At 47.1% G+C, this 16,792-nt stretch overlaps 1 protein-coding gene across 6 annotated transcripts in view; it reads right to left on the bottom strand.

Annotated features, from left to right (window-relative positions):
• LOC117536136 (CUB and sushi domain-containing protein 3-like) overlaps nt 1-16,792 on the bottom strand; it is a gene marked incomplete at its 5' end in the record, with an annotated part of 197,257 nt that overhangs the window by 12,579 nt on the left and 167,886 nt on the right. For all 6 annotated transcript variants that reach the window (XM_034200881.1, XM_034200880.1, XM_034200879.1 and 3 more), the window contains 6 exon segments: nt 35-214; nt 317-428; nt 1,370-1,443; nt 4,302-4,475; nt 4,949-5,122; nt 13,246-13,425. In XM_034200881.1, coding sequence (XP_034056772.1) covers nt 35-214; nt 317-428; nt 1,370-1,443; nt 4,302-4,475; nt 4,949-5,122; nt 13,246-13,425 — 894 coding nt within the window.

Below are 16,792 nucleotides of genomic sequence, written 5' to 3' on the forward strand. Positions count from 1 at the left end.
ACATTCAAGTCATACATTGGTTTCTATTCCTTACCTCGACATATAGGCATCTTTCCCGTCCAGGTGCCGTCGTTCTTGCAGACTCTGTGCTCAGAACCTCCTGCCAGGAAGTAGCCATGCTGACAGCTGTACACCAAGGTGTAGCCAAAACCAGACAGGTCCATCCCCACCACGTCCACATGGAGCGGGCTCTCCGGCTGTTTGCAGGCGTGGGCTGTAGGGGGGAGAGGAGATTTGTGCACTGGAGTTAAGAGTCTGACGGACAGGGGATGGATGGGCGATAGGTTGACAGGATGATAGGATGAATGTTTCCTACGTATGCACTCAGGTTGAAAACCGGTCCACATCAGATCAGGCTGGCAGGTTCTAGAGGAAGAGCCCTGAATCAAATGACCCGGCTGGCACTGGAACGACACCACGTTCCCCACCTGGAAAGAGAGAGGGGATGGAGTGGGATGACAACACAAACAGGACTAAAGTGATACAATTTAAATAATGGAATACTACAAAGATTTCATTTAATCCAGTCATTACACCGGATAGATACATTTGTAAATTACCCATCTTATGACTATATTCACATTAGTAATTAGGTTGAAATGTAGTTTTCTGTAATGATTTTTATATTATAATTGTACTGTTATACATATGGGGATAAATAAAGTGCTCATTCAGTCCATTCCTATATTTCAGAGTTCAGCTGAAGCAAGGATGCTCTGGTTATTTTGGTGGCATTTCTTTTTTGTTTCTTGTTTCTCTCCTTGATGAGCCTCAGTGAAGGGGAAAGCTTGGCTGAACTTTAGAAAGCCTTTTTTCTCTTCAGAACTGTACTGTGAATCATCCCTCGCCCATCTTTTACAGTGACTTAAACGCAGGAAGGGACAGGAGGAATAATCATGTGGCATCCTGATAGACTTCCAAGTTCAAAATGTTAGTCATGTAATCAAAACATCTCACATTTGTGTCCACCTTTTACCCCCTCGTGTCATGAGATATTTTGCCACCTCTATGTAGCAGCGCGGTAGCTATCCCTTAATTTGCCTGGTTGTAAAAGGCCATTCCAACAATTAGTTTCATAATTGATTCATCTACAATCTACCTTCCACATTAATCAAGTTTGACATATTTGCATATCCAAGTTAACATATTTAAATGTCTTGTTTTGTCTGAGCAACAGTTTCCAAAGATGTCCGTTTCATCTCCTGTCTGCCTCTCTCCTCCTCCTCTTCTTTCTTTGCGATACAATAGATGCTACGCTCCATTTCCTTATCCTAGGAGGCACAATGTCAGCTTCTATATTAGTTTAAGAGTTAACTACTTGTATGGGAAGGTAGCTGGAGTTAGTTATCTGTCAGAAGGTGTAAGTTACCTTGAAACCGAAGGTCCGGTTTAAGGATCCGTAGCGTGGCGTCCCCGGGTTATCACAGCTGGTTTTGGTCGGTTCTGAAAGGAACGGAACAGGCGTGGAAGTAATTACACACACAAAATCTAAAAGAAAGACAAATTAGCAGAAGCTTTATATGCCCTCCCTCAACTTCCCTCTCCTCTCTGTTGTCATGGTAACTGTAGGGTATGTACCCCGGCAGGACAGCAGGGGGCAGTAGTGCTTTATCAGAAAACGAAGCGGGGCCAGCTGAGAGGGTCTGTGTGTGTGTGTGTGTGTGTGTGAGAGAGAAAGGGAGTGTGTGTGGGGCATGAACATCAGCATGTAAAGCACATCCTGACTCAGAGCTCGATTCAACACAGCTTCCGAAATGACAGATTCACTCCCCACTCCTCTCTCTCTTACCCCCGCCTTTACCCCGCTCTCTCTTCCTGTACCTCTCTAACTGCCCTCTCTCCCCTTCTTTCTCTAACTGCTCTCTTCCTCAATCTTTTATCTTTACATGTCACTGTATCTCTCTCTCCCCCCCTCCACTCCGCTGCCTTCCCTTCTTCTTCCTTATTTAAAGAGCAGGTTGCTTGGGCTCAAAACTCATTCTGTTTCTCTTACATCGTAATACACATCACACACTAACATACAGCTGCAATCACTCACTAATAAATCACCCCAGCACACACACACAAAGCCCAACAGCACACATTACATTCACTTCCATCACAGCAGAAAACACTGGGATGTTTGTGTGTATGCTCGTGTTTGTTTCACAGTCTTGAGAAGAAGTCGTGGTATACAACTGGAAGATTTCCCTGAGCATGCTGTAACTTCTTCTGCTGCAGTCGCTATAGATTAAGTCTTTACATCAGTGGAGTAACACTTCAGAGGAAGCCTTCTATTTTTAGATAGTCGATTTCACAAGGAGCATTCACCTTTATACTAGTTGTAGAGTTCTGTTAGCATGCCCCATCTAGCGCTATGAAGGAACAAAGAGTCGAGTGTCTGTTCGCATTACAAAAGCTCTCATTTATTACAATTCATCACCGTACTTGATGTTTAAGCACCTGCTCGGAGTCAGACATGTGAAGTGGTGCTCTGAACATCACGTGGCGATGAAGTGACCCAGTGGGACTATTTGTAATGTGTTCTGAATATCCATTATTTATCATTCCTGGATAGCAGCAGCTTGTTTTATGTCACCTGTGGATGCCCTTGTTTGGACAACTTTTCACTAAATATTGCATGGTACAGACCCTCCTCGCTTACGAGCAAAGACTGTCTCTTTCATTTCTGAAAAAGGATTCCTATATAAGATCCATACTAAATTACTCACTGAATATTTTTTAACATAATACTGTATTCATTTTCTTTAATATGCTGGAATTCGGTTCATAGTCTAAGTACTTTGTGTACACTAACGTCAAAGGGAGTAAGTAAGTAGGCATCACAAGAAGTTTCTAGAATTCATTTTAAAACACATTGGCTTTGTGATTATCAGCTACAAAACCTAAATTTTAAATAAGTATTTTGTATGACATCTAAAATATATCTGATGACTCTTGGTGTAAAATGAAAGTTGAAGCCTTGCCATTGAGGATGTTGGATAAACATGTTGGTGTAATGGAGTTGTGGTTGGTAGTAGGAGCTAAAGCTAATGACACGTAAACTTGTAATATTCACTTGAACTGTGTTTAAAAGTTGTAAAATGCAAAAAAGTAAAGGTGCCACATTTGAAATGATAGCTTTACTAACATCAGTGGAACTCTTTAAGGCTTGTCCTCCCCTGACTCCTCCACTTATTATTCGGACAAGTCTGTGTAACTTTAACTTTGACAGAACAGCAGCTGCTCCGCACAGCAAACCCAGGAGTAAATTGAAATGTGGGCGTCGACCATGAATTGCCATGATCATTAAGCAGTCACCAGTCCAGCCCCTCCGCTGAGCCACACACCAGTCCTGATCAACTGACACCAACATAAACAAAATCATTTCACAGGTTACAAACCCACACATCTATTCCGTCAAGAAAGTAAACACATTAAAAACAAGCGAAACTGCAGAAATCAAAAGAAAATATATACAGCGATGGCACGACAAACCGGTATGTTATATTGTGCTTGGATATTATACTTTTTACTTCCTTCTAAGAAATATTATTTTAAGATGTACTACCTCTGCATTTTAATATTAACCCAGACTTTGAAGTGGGTCAGACACCCCGGCCTGAGGATGCCAGGCTGCGCTCCAGATTATGTGAGGGTGAATGATTGATGATATAGTCAGGAACTATTCAAAAGTAATCAGTAATTTCTTTAATACTTTTTTCGTGTAGGTTAAGAGCCTTGGTACTGTATTTTAAACAAGTTGGAGACTTGGCTGCACTGCATCCTAAGGGGAATTTTCTTAACTAATAAATGTATTCAGAAAAAAAGTGCTGAAGATTTGACTTTCATATTTTGATTTGGTTGAGTAAGACTTATGGGTCTAGGTTTCAAATGTCAGTATTTTCTGTAGCTCGAACCCCAAATATTGAAAAGATTCCAAAAAATGGCATTTCATGTCTGGTCAGAGTAATGCTCTTTTTCATTATTCCCCTTTCTGATCAGTGACATTTCAATTAAACATGTTGCCAATTATATATGTTTACAAAGTTATGGTAGTGTAGCCACATGTTACAAGATCCTAAGTAATTTTAAACATCAGTACTTGCAGTTGAGTTTGAAAATGAAAAATGTGAAAAACGAGGGGAAACTCAAACTGATTTATTTTGGCCAAGTAGGGAAAGAAAGTTGATATAAGTATGATACAAACTAATACCTTATGAGCATGAGATTCTCTAGTTTAAAGGAAGGACTCCCTGAATTGTATATTCTCGGTTTTGTTTGCTCATCAAGTGAATATAGTAAATATTCCGTAAAATTACCGATACAGCGAGGCTGCGTGCCGCTCCAGGAACCGTCACTTTCACATTGTCTGGTTGCTGTTCCCACCAGAAGGAGAGGTGGGGAACAACTGAACAAGACTTCTGATTGATAGATGAAACTTCGTCCCTCTTTGAAGCCTCCGACTGCGGTACCTGGGTCCCCACAAAACTTGGCTACACACACACACACACACACACACACACACACACACACACACACACACACACACACACACACACACACACACACACACACACACACACACACACACACACACACACACACACACACACACACACACACACACACACACACACACACACACACACACACACACACACACACACACACACACACACACACACACACACACACACACACACACACACACACACACACACACACACACACACACACACACACACACACACACACACACACACACACACACACACACACACACACACACACACACACACACACACACACATTTTACTATGTGGTGCTCACCTTGCAAATAAGCACATTGTAGCTCAAGGACAAATTTACATTTTGTTTCTAACTGTAACTAATGATTGGGAAAGAATACTGACAGGCAGTGTGAGTGCTGGCATATTTGTAGGTGTGTGTGTGTGTGTGTTCTTACGTAAGCACTGTGGTAGCATGCCGCTCCAGGTGCCATTGGCCACGCAGGTCAGGACGGCTGGGAACGAGAGCTCGTATCCTGGAGAGCAGCTGTAGCTCACACTGCTCCCCCACTCAAAGTCACTGCCCTGCAGTACCCCGTTACTGATGGTAGGGGGGGCCGGGCAGGTCACAGCTGTGTGAGAGGGAGGGATAGGGGGAGAGAAAGGGAGGTGTTAGGAAAGAAAATAACAAAAAAAAGGTGCCAGTTTTTAGCAGCAGCAGGTGAAAAGTGACTGTCGTGGAAATTGAGGGATAGCTTTTCAGAGAGAGACTCATTGATTGGATCACTGATTTCAACAACTGATTTGGAATTTAGTTTAAAATTTCAGAGCCATTACAATGTACTGATTTAATTCTCATGCCAAATTCAATAACAGACACAGTTTAAAGTAATCAAGGCAATTACAAGAGGTTACACGTGGCTCTTTGTTTAGATATCTTGATTTTCTTAGGAGGCCCCTCCTGGGAGGAGAGCAGAATCTGCCGTGTTTGTCTTTAAATACAAGTGTTTAGTTGGATTTGGAGAAACCATGTTATTACATACCATGTGCTAGCTGTAAACATGAGACATTTTATATACTAGAAACATCCTCTGCAAAAAGCAATTCTAGAGGTGGTTGTATAGCAGGCTCTATAGCAGGGGTTTTCAAAATGTGGGAAGCTGAGCCTCCCCTCAGAGAACATAAGAATAGCCGCGCCCCCCCTCCCAATTATTATTGCTATTATTATTATTGTTGTTGTTGCTATAATGCAGTGGGTATTCAATTGCATTTCAAAGAGGTCCAGTAAGAGAACATGTTATTAAAAGCTCTGTTTTCGCTGTCTACCTTCCGCCATTTGAAATTACTCCGGCTGTTTCTCTCTTCTTGTCTCGTCTCTGTGTGTGTGTTTGAATCTATCGAGCTGACTCACTGACTGCACCAATTTGATTGGCTGAGTAGCGTCACCTCCTTAAAACATTAAACAATAACTTTTTTAAACCTTTTTATCTTTATGTTTTAAACATATTGTATAAAACTCCCCCACTACTTGGACAATTCCTTGCACCCCTCTAAAATAAGCCTGAATGGTCTCAACCATATTGCATCAGTAACATACACTTGTTGTTATAACAACAATATCGCAAGGACACTGGTAGCGATCGGATAATTGAGTGTTGTTCAGTTTGTGTGTTGTGGAACATGCGTGTGCGTGCATGAAAATATACCACACACCCAATTACAATTGCATGTTCAATTCACTACCCTGGAAGTTAATAAAGTTGTTAAAGTTGGAACAGCCTGTGGACAGCCGTTCTTCCTTGCATGTCAGTCACCAACACCTTCTTACAGAGGACAGGCAAATCTAGCTGCAGCACGACTCGTATATTTTCGCACGCCGTGTTCTCAACACATATTTTTTAAACATTTTTAACATCGTGGATACATCCTTATATGCTCCCGGCAACGCACTGAACGTCAACTTTACCTCCTTATTACACTCACCCCTACTTTAGTGGGAACAATGAGTCTGCGTCTTTGATGCACACAGGAACAAACGCAGTTCTCATTCATAACACTCCGTTCGATGTCTCACTATGGGATGCGCCTCATCGCGGAGCAAACAGAAGCATCAATCTCATTACGCCAATCCTGATTGGCTGGAGATCTTGACGTCAGCGTCAGGGAAATCACCCCCTAAAAGTAGCTTGCGCCACAACGCATGCGCCATTCAAACACCTCTTCTCGCTTCAGAGCACATCTCTATGGTAGCCGGACAAGCTTCACGGTCCACAGACTGAACCCAAATATCCATTTCGGTCGACGGGCGCTTGCCGGCTACTCCTTCTGCTTCGCAGGAAGACGGTAATTACTAACGCTAGTTATTGTTGAAATCGACCTCGCCGCTCTCTTTCCCCGGAAAGTAAGCTAGGTCTGACTTTTTCAAGCTAGCGTTAGCTTGCTCCCTCACTACCGACACCACGGTAGCGAGGAAGTATTTTCTTTTCTCTTCCCCAAGGAGGAGGAAAGGATTAAAAGGAGCATACTGCCACACCAGTCAGTATTCTCTGGGAATAAAAGACCCACACCGTCCTTTTCTCCGGATTAAGGACAGGGTGGTTACCTCTTTTCCTCCCAACCTACCTGTTGAGAGCGGGTCCTCTCCACGCCACGAGGCGAACAAGATGGACGCCCCTCTCCCTCACACCAGAGGAAACAGGGACTCGGTGGCTCGACTCTGCGGCTGCGGGTTGAAGATCTCGGGCACAGACCTCCAGGACGAGCAGACCTGGCAGCCCACCTCCTACCGAGGATGGGCCCGTCACCAAGCAGGAACCCCACGCTGCCGGCAAAGTCGGACCGATTTCAGTCGACAATGACTGAACGGTCCTACAAAGCCGCAGCGTTGTCCGCCAGGGCCCTGAATGTTGCCTCGCTGTTAACCGCTTACCAAGCGGAGCTCTGCGAGGACCTGTCGGGTAACCCGGGTGCAGCCACTCTGGACGAGATGGCGGCGGTCACAGACATCTGTCTCCGTGTCCAACGCTGCGCCGTCCAGGCCACGGGTAAGGCAATGGGGATCATGGTGGTGCAGGAAAGAGCGAGATGGCTCAACCTCACCAACCTCCCAGACCGGGAAAAGGAGGATGTGCTGGATATGCCCATCGTTCCCGAGGGAATTTTCGGCTCCGCTCTTGCTTCCATGCAAAGGAGGTGTGAGTCGAAAAAGAGGGAGGACGAGGCACTCCACCTCTGCCTCCCTCGAAGGGTCCAGCCGCTGCCTTCGCAGCAGCAGTCCTTCGCCCAAGCTGCCTTGAACCCTGCTCGGTTTAAAACCCCGAAAACGCAGAGGTCGCAGCCCGCCCCGAGTCCCCAGCCCAGGCTGGAGACGAGGGCGAGCTGGCCCAGAAAATCTCCGGTTCCGGCTGCAGCTCAGGCGCAACCAACCCAGAATTTCGGCCAGCAGGCGAGGAAGAAGAAGCGAGCGGCGTGACAGCCCCTCCTTCTCCCCTCCGTGACAGAGCTGGAAGTCCATGGTTCCCCAGCTCTAAATGTGTTCCCGCCGCCTCGAGAGATGCCTCAACACCATCCTCAAGTCCGCAAAAACACATGTCACAAATCTGTTTGTTCCTCTGTCATTAAACATTTGCCGCTGACGCATCCAGGCTTCAGGCCGAGGGCGCAGCTCAAAAAAAAAAATGATAAGAAAAACAATAAAACCAATAAACAGCCCGCCAACTGTTCCCCTTCTGAGAGCAGCTTCGGCATCTCTCAAAAGGCGGATTACAGGCGGGTCTGTGAAGGCACCACCGTCACGCGCATGCGCAGTGCCGGCTGGGGTTTTAAAAGCACCACCGCCATGCGCATGCGCAGTGCCGGCTGGGGTTGTGAAGGCACCACCGTCATGCGCATGCGCAGTGTCGGTGGGGATTGTCGAAAGGGGGCACCACTGTGTTCAGACACTAGAGGGCCCCATAACACAACAAATAGAGACTCAGAGGGGAAGAGATGTGACATCTCCATTGGCTCTAAGGAGCATGCAGTGGAAGATGCTCACATCATCTGCTTGGGTTTTCAAGACAGTAACACGGGGCTACAGACTCCAATTCGCTGTCACCCCCCCCTCGCTTCTCGGGCATTCTGCATTCGCAGGCCCGAGGAGAGTCAGCCCATATTCTGGAGAAAGAGATTCTCTCTCTCCTAGAAAAGAGGGCTATATCTATTGTACCCGCCGAGCAGAGTCAGGGCGGCTTCTATTCCAAGTACTTCCTCGTTGCCAAACGGGGAGGGAACGGAATTCGGCCAATACTTGATTTGAGGGCTCTGAACAAATATCTAAAAAGATATAAGTTCAGAATGCTCACTCACACATCTCTGCTGCGGCTCGTGCGACAAGACGACTGGTTCACATCAGTCGACCTGAAAGATGCGTATTTTCACATCCCAGTATATTACCCACACAGGAAATATCTGAGATTCGCATTTCAGGGGATCTGTTATGAATACAGAGTACTCCCCTTCGGTCTGTCTCTCAGTCCAAGGGTGTTTGTACGATGTACGGAAGCCGCGATAGCCCCGTTAAGACAACAGGGTATTCGCCTGGCGACCTACCTGGACGACTGGCTGCTTCTCGCACAGTCGGAGCAGGAGGCTGTTACGCAGACAAATGTCCTCGTAAAGCACCTGCTCAACCTGGGTTTCATAATAAACACAGAGAAGAGCATGTTGTGCCCCGCGCAGACTATACTCTTCCTGGGTTTACACCTGAACTCGGTGCCCTTTTCAGCTCGCTTGTCAGCGGATAGAGTGAAAGCTTTCAGAGCTTGTCTCGCTCTTTTCCAGCTGCGCAAACATGTTCTCTTCAGATCATGCCTGCGATTGCTGGGGCGTCAGCCATCCTGGTCGTACGACTGGGACGCTTACACATGAGGGAGTTTCAGCGCTGGGTGGCCGCCCTAAAACTAAACCCTGCGCGCCATGGCGCGCGGAGAGTGATGGTTACTGTGAAATGCGTAATGGCACTGCGCCACTGGCTGCACCAGACTTTTCTAGTACGAGGTGTGCCTATGGGTGCTGTCCTTTCACGGAAAGTGGTCACCACAGACGCATGTCTGACAGGTTGGGGAGGTATTTATGAAGGTCGCCCGGTGAGGGGTCTCTGGAGCAGAGACCTCCAGCGGGCGCACATAAATTACCTGGAGCTTTTAGTGGTGTTTCTCACCCTAAAACGCTTTCTGCCTTTCCTCAGGGGACATCACGTCCTCGTGAGGACAGACAATACGACCACAATATCGTATATTAACCGCCAAGGGGGTTTGCGTTCTCTCCAGTTACACACACTGGCGCGCAAACTTATCCTATGGAGCGGTAGACGTCTCCTCTCTCTGAGAGCGACGCACGTACCGGGAGTGAGGAACCTCGGGGTAGATCTACTGTCCAGAGGTATACCACTTTATGCAGACTGGACTCTACATCCAAGGATTGTGAGCCAGCTGTGGGTGCGTTACGGCAGAGCCGCGGTGGATCTGTTCGCATCGAAAGACAACGCTCAGTGTCAGCTGTTCTTTTCGATGCGTGATCTAAATGCACCGTTAGGCGTGGATGCACTCGCGCACAATTGGCCCCCGGGCCTTCTGTACGCGTTCCCACCCCTGGCTCTGATACCCCCAACTCTGGCCAGAGTGAGAGAGCAACGCCACACACTTATCCTGATAGCTCCGCACTGGCCAGCTATGTACTGGCTAGCGGAGATATATCAGCTGCTGTGCGGGCAGCCATGGCAGCTCCCACTACGCAGGGACATACTGTCCCAAGCGGGGGGGGCGATCTTTCACCCACACCCAGAGCGCTTGGCTCTATGGGCCTGGCCCGTGAGTGGTACAATCTAAATACAGTGTGACATGACGCTGACCCTGGCAGCTGCCAAGCGAGCCAGTGGCACTCATGCACTATCTGTACAGTTTTCATGCACTCAGTTTGCCCCAGGGCAAACAGAGTGTGGTTGAAGCCTGACCCTGCCTTTATCTTAAGGCGGTCGGTTCGGGTACCACATTTGACATTAAGGCATCCTCCCCGCCACTGTATTCCTCCGGGGAACAGCGGCCGGATTTGCCGTGTCCAGCCCGTGCTTCACGCACGTACAGGGACAGATCAAGGGTGCTTTGTCATAATGACCAACCCCTTGTGTCCTGGGCTAACCCTTATAAGGGCAAGCCTGTTACTAAGCAACGGCTCTCCCACTGGTCTGTGGAAGCAATTGCTTTGGGGCTCATACGAGTCAGAGTTCGCAGGCACCCTCGGGTCCGCGAGCTCTTTCGACTCAGAGTCTGGCTGCATTCTGGACTCTGTCCAGGATGTCTCCCATCAAAGACATTGGTGCAGCGGCGAGCTGGTCCTCGCCGCTCACTTTTGTCTGCCTCCTAACAGGCTGGACGTTCTGCTCCCAGTGTGACTCAAGCAGTGCTGGGCACCTGGTTGAGTCAGAGCTCTACCTGTTAAGTTCTGGTTGGTTTGGTGATTTTCGAGATAAGCTCGTCTGGCAATACGGGAGCTACAATTTCCCATAGTGAGACATCGAACGGAGTGTTATGAATGAGAACTATAGGTTACTTGCGTAACCCCAGTTCTCAGAGTAACATGAAGTGAGATGTCTCACCAGACGGCCCTCCTTGCTATGGTGAAGCGAGAAGAGGTGCTTATTTTGAATGGCGCATGCGTTGTGGCGCAAGCTACTTATAGGGGGTGATTTCCCTGACGCTGACGTCAAGATCTCCAGCCAATCAGGATTGGCGTAATGAGATTGATGCTTCTGTTTGCTCCGCGATGAGGCGCATCCCATAGTGAGACATCTCACTTCATGTTACTCTGAGAACTGGGGTTACGCAAGTAACCTATAGATCATCCTCTGGCTGCAGCCTTGACCGGCACTTTCTTTTGATCAAAGTCAATGCGGAAAACCCGCACTCACACAGGTAGGTGGAGGCTTTTACAGCCTTTTTGGCAAGGTGGGGGAACTCGGTCTCCACAGACAGCCAAAAGTGTGCAAGTGTCACTTTACTCGTCTTTTTCTCGTAATTTTTTTTCTCACTCTGGGCCTCCCCTAAAGCTCTCTGGTGCCCCCCAGGGGAGGCGCGCATCACACTTTGAAAACCGCTGCTCTATAGAACAAATGTATGAACAATTTAAGACTGCCAAAAATATCTTAAACTGAGTTAAAGCTGGGGTAGGCATCTTTGGAGAACAAGCAATTAAAAGCTACATTTTGAAAAAATAAATCTCAGCTCCTCCCCATACCTACAAGGCCAGTTACTCAAAACACATGAATGCACACTGCATGACTAATGTTGGAGGAGAAGTCCACTAGAGCAGGGGTTCCCAACCTTTTCTTCCAAGAGCCCCCCCAAATGACTCCTGTTGGAAGTTGCGCGGGGGGAGCAACAGCGGTAATTCAAGTTTAAAAGTCTCAAAAATGCTACAACTACTGTCTCAAACTGGATGAATGTGAAGTATTTTGTTAAAGGACGATGAAAGCGTAATTAAGGAGCACCATTGGAGTGACTTTGATGGTTATTGGACTCAAGTGGAACCAATTCACAAAGGGATTAAACTGTTTAAAACACATGCTCAAAGTAAGCCGGATTTTGCAGATGTGTTTATGTGGATTCAAAAATCGTAAATAATCTACAAAATGGAGGAGACCGATCTGATCGGAGCAACTTTGACAAATAATCTGAAACCGGCATGGACAATGACTATGTTTTAAAAATGCGCTTATCCAGAAAAACCTGGTTTGGACACTTTACGGGCAGAAGAAACATTTCTATTAAAGAAAGAATTATACATTTCTGTCTTTGTATGCCTATAATAGCTACTAACTTGAATTTGTATTCAAATTAATTAATCAATTATTTTTTATATTTTATTGTAATGTAGAGACAAGGCTTTTAGTGACAATCATGTATTGCGTTACAATTATATGTAAAAAAAAAAAAGAAAAAAAGAGTCTAAATATGATATTTGGCCTCAAATAATCTGAGGCCTGGCACCCCCCCTGCGATCTTTGGCGCCCCCCCTAGGGGGGCTCGCCCCCCAGGTTGGGAAACACTGCACTAGAGGGCGTTGGGTATAGGAGTGCCACTGTTAACTCTATCAAACTACCTCAATGAGAGCTTGATAGGCAGATGGAGCACTCTAAGCAAGCTTATGAGAATATGATTAATTGAAAACTCTAGTTAAAGGTCCCCTGTTATACTGTTTTTCATCTATATATTATCGGTCTCAGATATATACAAAACATGTCTCTGAAGTGTTTGGCCTCGAAATACCAAACAGATTGTAGCATCCCATAAACCCCTCTGTTTCAGCCCTGTTTCAAAAGAGCTCATTCTCTGTCTGTTACTTTAGATGAAAATAAGGAGCCACTCCCCACGCTATATATATTTGGTTAAAAAACCCATAATGGTGCTCTAGGAGGAGATTCAGGTGACAAGGTGGGGGGGGGGGGGGGGTACCTTGGTTGGTTATTGGCTAATGGTTACACAAGCCAAACAATTGTTATGACATCATAAAGTGGCCAAAATCTGATCAGCTCATTTGACAGGTTTTTATATAAATGGATCAGGACAAAAAGTGAGCGAAACTTTTTTCCTGAAACTTTCAGAATCTCTTTACACAGAGGGGACACATTTGCATGTATAAAGCACATGGATTTGCATAATAGGTGACCTTTAAAATAAATGATCTACCCAAGCTTCAAGTGGTTTCATTAACAATTTACCTGTACACATAGGCATAATCCCACTCCAGGTCCCATTGTTGGTGCAAGTCCTCAAAGGGGACCCGTCCTCCTCCATCATGTATCCTGGTTGGCACTGGAAGGAAATATTCTGACCAATCGTAAAGTCCTCTCCATAGCGAAGACCACTAGCAGGCACACCAGGATCCCCGCAGTTTATCACTAGGGAGACGGACAAGTGGGATAGGAAAGGAAGAAATTGGATGAAGACATAGAATGCTTAACAGTTTATGCTATGGCAAGACAATTTAGTATTCACTTTGCATAAAACTCCTACATGCGTGATTGAAATAGAAGGAGTGATAAAGAGGGAGGGAAAAGAAAGCCGAGGAGATGTAATTAAGTGAACAGAAAAAGGATACTGTCGACTGACAAAAGGGGAAAGGAGTCATTTGTTCATGTTTTTGAACTTGGCAATCATTTTATCACTGTTTTAAAAATCTGTGTAGGCCTAGAAAGGACCCTCTAATAAATATATCAGAATGTCCTAGCTTTTGATTAAGTCTTTAATTGTAAACATATTTAATCTGGTCTTAAAAAAGTGCCGGTGATCCAAGGGATGACTTCACTAGAACTGCATATTTATCTTTATTAACTATACTTAATTAGTTTACTTATTTGTGTAATTTTCTGTTTCTACAGTTACATCACACTGTAGGATCTTTGAGATTCAGTTATAGGCTTTCCTTCTCGTGAATGAAACAACACAGATATGTACAATTGCTGCAGTTGTCCTGGGACTGTTTTAAGGAGCATTAGGATTCCCCAAACTACACTTATAACGCTCCGTCCTTCACGGTCTAATAGGCACTTTAAATGCTTTTACCCACCCCAGATAATGTCATGGCTGTAAATAGATTTATTGTAATGTACTATAAAAGGCTATATCCTTAAAGTCAGGGGATTCTTAAAAAACATAGTTTCTTGCCAGGAACCAATCGTAAAGAGATGTGGTTTCTCAGCATTTCTATCTCTCTTATCCTTCCTTACTGCTGTGTATTTCAATTGTCAGAGACACATTTCAACATTTAAATACTGTTGTTCCAGAGCTAGGTGAAGTTTACCTTTAGACACAATGTAGAATTGTGTTTAACAAGGTATTTTGTTACCAACTAAAGTTCATGTTAATCGTTATTGTTATACGCAACTTTACATTCAGATTTTGTAGTCTGTGTAACATGCAGCACTGATTAACACTTGTTCAACCATGGCCAGGTCACATTTCTTATGGGAGCTGAACGTTATATTTGATGGTTATTTACAGAGTTCAAAAAGCAAATTAGCTAAAGTAAACAACAATCAAGGTTATTCATGTAACTCTATAAACAGGGGTGCACATAACTTTTTTGCCCTGGTTCTCAAAGGAGCACCTGGAGATGTTGCTTGGTGCTCATCCTTAAAATGAAATAAATAAACCGGTCTTTATTTGTCAGACACACGGCACAGAACACACAGAGGTGAACACAGAACACACATGCAGAGGTGAACACAAGACAACATTAGCACGACCAGTAATCCTACAAGCTGTCATCACTACCCTCCTGACTGTTCTCCTCACTGTCTTCCTCTCTGTCAGACATGGTAGCTGATGATGTAGGCCTACTACTTTCTCTCTGGTTGAGTCTGCGATTAGCTGCTTGCATCCACAAGTCAACAGCTGGGTTTGGGTTGAAAGTCCAGTTTTAAAGGATATTTGTGGTTACTAACCTATAGTATACATTGGAATGATTTCAAACCTGTTTATCCCAATAATTGGGACCTGTGCCCACTCCCAGCAGGCCCAGGGGCCGCTCTAGCAGCCGCACTCAGCCGCCGCACTCAGCCGCCGGATTACAGGGGTGGTCTGCAGAGGTCTTAGCGGCGCAACCCAATGACTTTCGTGCCCCAGGTCGCCCGCCTTCCAGGCGGCCTCATGCCCCAGAGCCTTACCGGCGCCCCCCAAGAGGCTCCAGGGGCCGGGGGGCTGGGCCCTGAAATCCCGGGGGCGGTTGTCGGCTGCTTTCCCAGCAGCAGCTCAGTTACTGGGCGGTCTGTACTTCCGTCCCTTGGGTGGTTTTCACCTTAACCCAGGGGTACGGACCGCAGCTCCGGCCCCTAGCCTTCGGCTGGGTCTAATTGACAGTCGTCAGCGATCCAGCAGGGGCCCTAGCTCTGGCCCAAGAGTTGTCCGTCCTTCTGTCCAAGGACGCAATCAAGCCAGTAAGACCCTCTGCTTAGCCCAGGGGGTTCTACTCGGCGTACTTTCTCATGAGCAAGAAAGTCGGCAGATTTCGCCCGATCTTGGACCTCAGAGGAATCAACAGATTCCCGAAGGTGCTGCCATTCTATATGCTGACCACTGCACATGCACAGGTGGAGTGGTTCTCAACCGTGGACTTGAGGTTTGCCTACTTCCACGTGGGCCGGGCAAGATGGTGCCTTATATTCAGTTCCTCCGGCCCTTGGGCAGACTGGCAGCTGCCTCGGCCGCTGGGCCCTTAGGCCCGCTGTCGTTGCGCCCCATGCAGATGTGGCTGAACAGCCTTCACTTGGACGCCAAGTGGCACAGGCACAGGGAAGTCAGGGTGTCGCAGCATTGCCTCCACTCTCTGTCACGCTGGAGGGGCAGGGCCTATCTCCTAGTGGGCGTGCCCATGGGCGCCATCCCATCCCGCCAGGAGACCATCACCATAGGTGCATGTCTCTCAGGGTGGGGTGCAGTGCGGCAGGGCAGGACCGTTCAGGGTCAGCGGTCTGCCCAGGAGAGTGCGCGCCAGGTCAACGTGTTAGAGCTTCGGGCTGTGCAGCTTGCACTCACGCACTTTCTACCCCAACTGGGGGGCAAGAATGTGCGTGTTCCTTGGGGACAGCATGTACGTTGTTGCTTAGACAACAGTCCCTTCTAGATAGTGGACGTTCTCACTCCACTCTGAATTTATGTGGCTGCGATTTCTGCCCGACATGTTCGGGTCGACGGCGCCACGGCGGGGTGCCACAGGTCGGTGTCCCTCTTTATGAGAGGGGCTTTACGGCAGCGTCCCCCTAGCACCCCGAGGGCTCCGGCTTGGGACCTGCCCCTGCTGCCGGATGCCCTATCATCTCCTCCCTTCGAGCCCCTGGCCCAGGTGGGGCTTAGGTGGCTGCCCACGAAGGCAGCATTTCTGCTTGCCATAGCCTCAGGGAAGCGAGTCGGGGAGTTGCATGTCCTCTCCATAAACAATACATGCCCGAGGTGGGACTCTCAGGCGTTGCCCTTTGGGCAAATGTGGCATTCCGGCCCGGGGTCCTTCCACAAACCCACTTCAATCAGCCAGCCCAGCTGGCACGCTTTGACATTCAGGAGTACGGCACGTCGAAGTTGCTGTGCCCTGGGGGTGCCCAAAGGGCGTATATCAAGGCTACTGCCTGTATACGGCAGTAGGAGCAACTCTTGATTTTGCCCTGGCGGCACTAAAGGAGGTTATGCCCTCTAACCAGTGGCTGCCCCACTGGGTTGTCGATACCATCTCACAGGCTTACGGGGCCAGTGGCCGCCCCCTTCCATCAGGCT

Source organism: Gymnodraco acuticeps, unplaced genomic scaffold (genome assembly GCF_902827175.1).
Source record: "Gymnodraco acuticeps unplaced genomic scaffold, fGymAcu1.1, whole genome shotgun sequence".
NCBI lineage: Eukaryota > Metazoa > Chordata > Actinopteri > Perciformes > Bathydraconidae > Gymnodraco > Gymnodraco acuticeps.